Raw genomic sequence first — 4,536 nt, 5'->3', positions numbered from 1 at the left:
ACACCATGCTTCAACACAAACCAGTTTGGTTGAGCAACCTGTTCCCCTACACTTTTCTACACCTTTAAAAAACATTTCAAGCGTGACACAAGGAGCACAATGTTTGGGTAATGCCATGATTCCAGAAAGTCCTATTATTACATTCCCTGCTCAATGTTCCATACCAACAGCTACCGAAAATGAGATGGATATTCAAATACAAACAGTGAAAGAGGTTTCTTGTACTGAAAAAAGATCTATAAAAAAAAGAAAACTTGCTGAATACGTTTCTTTTGATACAAGCACAAGCACATTTTCAAAACCGTCATCAAGTGAGGAGGAATTTGATCCTGGAGACATCACTGTTACAGACTCAGAACAGTGTTCAGTCAATGAAACAGTGGAGGAAACGGCTGGTGTAATGGCACAAGAATGCTCAGATCATGAACAAGATCCTTTATCAAGATATAGCAAAATGCAAAAATTTATAGTCTTTGAGTCATGCCTAGACGAATTGCTGTTGAAAGTGAAGTGTCAGAAATCCAACTTTTGTCAGAAAAAGGTAATTCAAATCAACAAACAATTTCATGGCTCTGCTATTGTGGTGAACGGTGTATGTGAGGATGGCCATCGTTTCAAAATTTTCGATTCACAGCCAAAAATTAAAAGACGTTTTGCAGGAAATATATTATTGGCAGCCGCAATAGTTTGTTCTGGGTCCAATTTTCAAAAAGTTAGCCATTTCTTAGATGTTTTAGGCATAAAACAGATCACTGACTTCTCTTTCAATCTTTACCAAAGAACATATATTTTCCCGGCAATACACAACGCATGGGAGAAGGAAAAAAAGGCTATTCTACAGGAAATTACTAGACGACCAATAGTAATTGGAGGAGACGGACAATGCGACAGTCCAGGACATAATGCCAAATATTGTGTGTACACCTTCATGGACCTTATGACAAACAAAATCATTGACTTTGAAGTAGTACAAGTAACAAAATGCAGTTCATCTGCCGCTATGGAGAAGTTTGGTTTTCACAAGTGCATGACACGGGCTGTTGAAAACAAACTAAAGATTGTGCACTTTGCCACTGATCGTCATACCAGCATAAGAAAAAGCATGCGGGAGGACTTTCCAAATATCAACCATCAGTTTGATGTCTGGCATTTTGCCAAAAGCATAACAAAAAAGCTACGTCTGGCAAGCAATAGCAAAAGCATGGAACCTTTGAAGGACTGGGTGACTAAAATCCAGAACCATTTCTGGTGGTGTGTTTCAAATTGCTGGAACGATGAGGACAAGTTGCGAAAAAACTGGTTGGGAGTCATGCATCACGTGAACAACGTACATGAATGGAATAATACAAATAATACAAAGATGTGCTCATTCTCCACTTACAGATGATGATATTGAAGAAACTCATTGGCTGCATGCTGGAACCTCTGTGTATGAAAAACTGTACAGTATTGTCAATGACAAGAACATTATTGCAGATCTGAAACACCTTACTTGGTCCTGTCATACAGGACCAATAGAGGTGTTTCACAGCAAGGTTTTGAAATACAGAACCAAACGGATCCATTTTGGAATTGACGGAATGTATGCAAGAACCATACTTGCTGTCCTGTCCAACAACTTCAATGTTAACAGAAAGCAAGCCGTTGTTAAAAAAAAAAACCTGTGTCAGTGGAGAACTTGGATCTAAACGAGTCAAGTTTGTAGCACCTAAAGGAAGAAATGACTGGATTGCAAGACCAGTGTACGAAGATCTCAAATTTGACTATCTTCATGACATCTTAATTGAAACACTACAACTTTGTGAAGGTACAATCACTTCATCTTGGGTCTCCAAGTCTACAGATTATCCTTCCAACATTTCCAAACTCCAGAGACCGGATAAGGCTACCTTATTGAGCAAAAAGAAATCTCGATTTGGATCCTCATCCTAAAATATCCACTGAATAGACTTTCAAAGAACGTTTCACAGCTATCAGTTATGTGAGGTTATCCCTTCTACAAAACATGACAATCTACTTTGAGGCCTGGAACCCACTGAAATCAGCAAACGCAAAACGCAACCGCTAGCGATTTGTCTGAGCGGTTTGCAAGCGGATTCATGCGCGTTTTTGGTTGTGTTTAGCAACATTGTATTTTTTGGCCCAGCGGGTGCGTAGCGTTTTGCGTTTTTACCCCGATTGGTCCTGTGAATTATTTTTCATTTTGTTAGTGTGATGAACCGCAAAACGCTAGCAAAACCACTCAGTTTAGGTTTTGCTGAGCGTTTCTGCTAGCGTTTCAATACTTTACATTGAAGCGCTAACGCTCCAAAAATGCTGCAGGTCCTGCGTTTGCGTTTCTGGGAAACGCAAACGCTCCTGTGGAAGTTGCCTCATCCATGAACATCAGCTGAGCATTTTGGCAAAACGCTAGCGTATCGCAGCGCTGCCAAAATGCTCAAAAAAACGCTCTTGTGGGTTCCAGCCCTTATAGTAACTAAAAAGTTAATTGATAGCACTGTAATTATTTTATTTAGTTTTGTAATTCTTTCTTTGTTTACATAGAAAAAAAAACCAACGTGATTTTTGAATTTAGTTGCATTTTTAGGCATAGAAATTACAGGCCTCTGCTTGGAGTGCCATCAGTGTAGGGGATGACATCACCTCGAATAAGCCCTGCACCTGAACTAAGCTCCATTCCCCTGGAATAGACACACCTCATTAACAAAGTAACAACCCCACTGTTTTTTTTTAATTATTCCCTCTTCTTTTCTTCCTTCTGTCTCATTGTGCTTCCCTAAAGTATATACACACACATACGATTTTTCAAATCGCACGGTCGTTTGGACGTTAAATCAGTCATGTGTACAAAGGATCATTAGGCTGATAAGGCTGGTTTGGACAGATCCACCATGCGGATTCGTGAAAAACAGTCTTATCAGCCGAACGATCGTTTGTACACACGCTCGATTGGACGTCAAAACAACCAGTCCGAATGACCAATTGTTTAGAAAAATCAGACGTATGTATACACCTTTAGTCCCCCTGTGCCAGCTCTGCACCATCCTCACCCATAGAATGATTTCAGTTAACTGGTGCACTAGGCAAACAACTTTGGACCCACAATTGATGGACATCAAGTTTTTAGGTCAACATTTGTTGGGCATAAACCAGGCCCATGGACTTTATCCTCAGGCTCTAGGCACCTGACTGAATTGAACAATGTTTTGTATAGCGTCAACCCAACCTTTATTGTACTTGAATATATTTATAATTGATATAGCAAAAATGGAGAGTTATACAATTTTTTGCATTATGATTCGACATTAAAGTTCTGTTTTGAATTATTTGTCCTGGGTTTTTTTTTTATTTTCTAAATTTGGTTAAATTTTCTACTCTAAATATCATCCAGGATTGAAAGTACAGTTAAATCTTATGGTTGATTATAAAAAAATGTTTGTTTCCATGTATGGTTGCCGGCATATATCAAAATATACCGCTGTTTATTATTGCATGGTCATCATAACATGCACAATTTCGTTTCACCAATTTTTGTGGATCGACCTGGGGGTGGTGCGAAGTAGCTGCTGAATGTGAACAGCGGTTGGGATAAATACTCATTTGCCGGCAGTCAGGTCTGTCCTCAACGCTGTACGGGGCTTTATTCTTCCTCCGGTTCTTGCATCGCATTTCACATAAACAGGGTCCCATTGGCCCTATTATAAGGAGATGATACCAGCAAGAACAGGAAGTGGAATGAAACCAGTACACGCGTGAGGACACGGCTGCCGGCGTGTGAGTATTTGTACCCTCTCCCTCCCCCTGGCTCTCTGTGCTGCGACCACCTAATGAATGGTACACTTATCCCTGGCTAACTATGCTGCAGGCAACTACTACTGTTTACTCCTATCCCTGGATACCTATGCGGCGGTCAACTACTACTGGCTACACCAATCCCTGACCACCAATGCTGCAGCCACCTACTACTGGGGGGGGGGGGGGGGGGCGTTACAAATAATTATACAATACCTAATCCCGTTATACCTTGTTTATTTTTAAAGTTTTATTAACGTGGAATTTCATACCGTTTCAACCATACTTCCATGTAACCTCACCATTACTCGTTCAACTCCTTCTTAGATGTCCTTGCGAGCTGATCTGCTATCATGATGTGAAATTCACAATCCATCTTGCTTGTTGGACATTGCGTTTAAAATGTTCTATGCAGCACTCCTTTTTTAAACCATTTATTTACAGCATAATTTGTAATCACACTCATTTACTCTTCCAAGTGACAATGTGCATAATGATTCTGGACATGGGAGTGCAATCAAGGTTTACTGCACGTCAAATACAGGCCATGTTATTTTGCATCCACTAGAAGTAGGAATCAATATATAGGTATCTCCAACATATGTATCCAGGTAAAAGTGACTTCAGTATGTTGACTGGTATCTGAGCCCACATTGTAGCTATAAAGTTTAAAATGCCAGCTGTGTAGGAGGTGGAGGCTCCAGCTCTGCATCGTTGCACAACAGCTATTAACCTCCCCTGCGT

The 4,536-nt window shown here is 40.3% G+C and overlaps 1 protein-coding gene across 1 annotated transcript in view; it reads left to right on the top strand.

Moving 5' to 3' along the window:
• LOC137517595 (uncharacterized) overlaps positions 1-2,329 on the top strand; it is a 9,754-nt gene extending 7,425 nt beyond the window's left edge. Inside the window, exon 2 of the mRNA XM_068234592.1 lies at positions 1-2,329. This exon is cut by the window's left edge and continues 501 nt beyond it. Coding sequence (XP_068090693.1) covers positions 1-1,387 — 1,387 coding nt within the window. The 3' untranslated portion in view covers positions 1,388-2,329.
• Positions 2,330-4,536: the final 2,207 nt, after the last annotated feature.

This window comes from Hyperolius riggenbachi, chromosome 5 (genome assembly GCF_040937935.1).
Source record: "Hyperolius riggenbachi isolate aHypRig1 chromosome 5, aHypRig1.pri, whole genome shotgun sequence".
Classification (NCBI taxonomy): Eukaryota; Metazoa; Chordata; class Amphibia; order Anura; family Hyperoliidae; genus Hyperolius; species Hyperolius riggenbachi.
The sequence above is the reverse complement of the archived record's forward strand: the minus strand, read 5'-3'. Positions and strand labels throughout refer to the sequence as shown.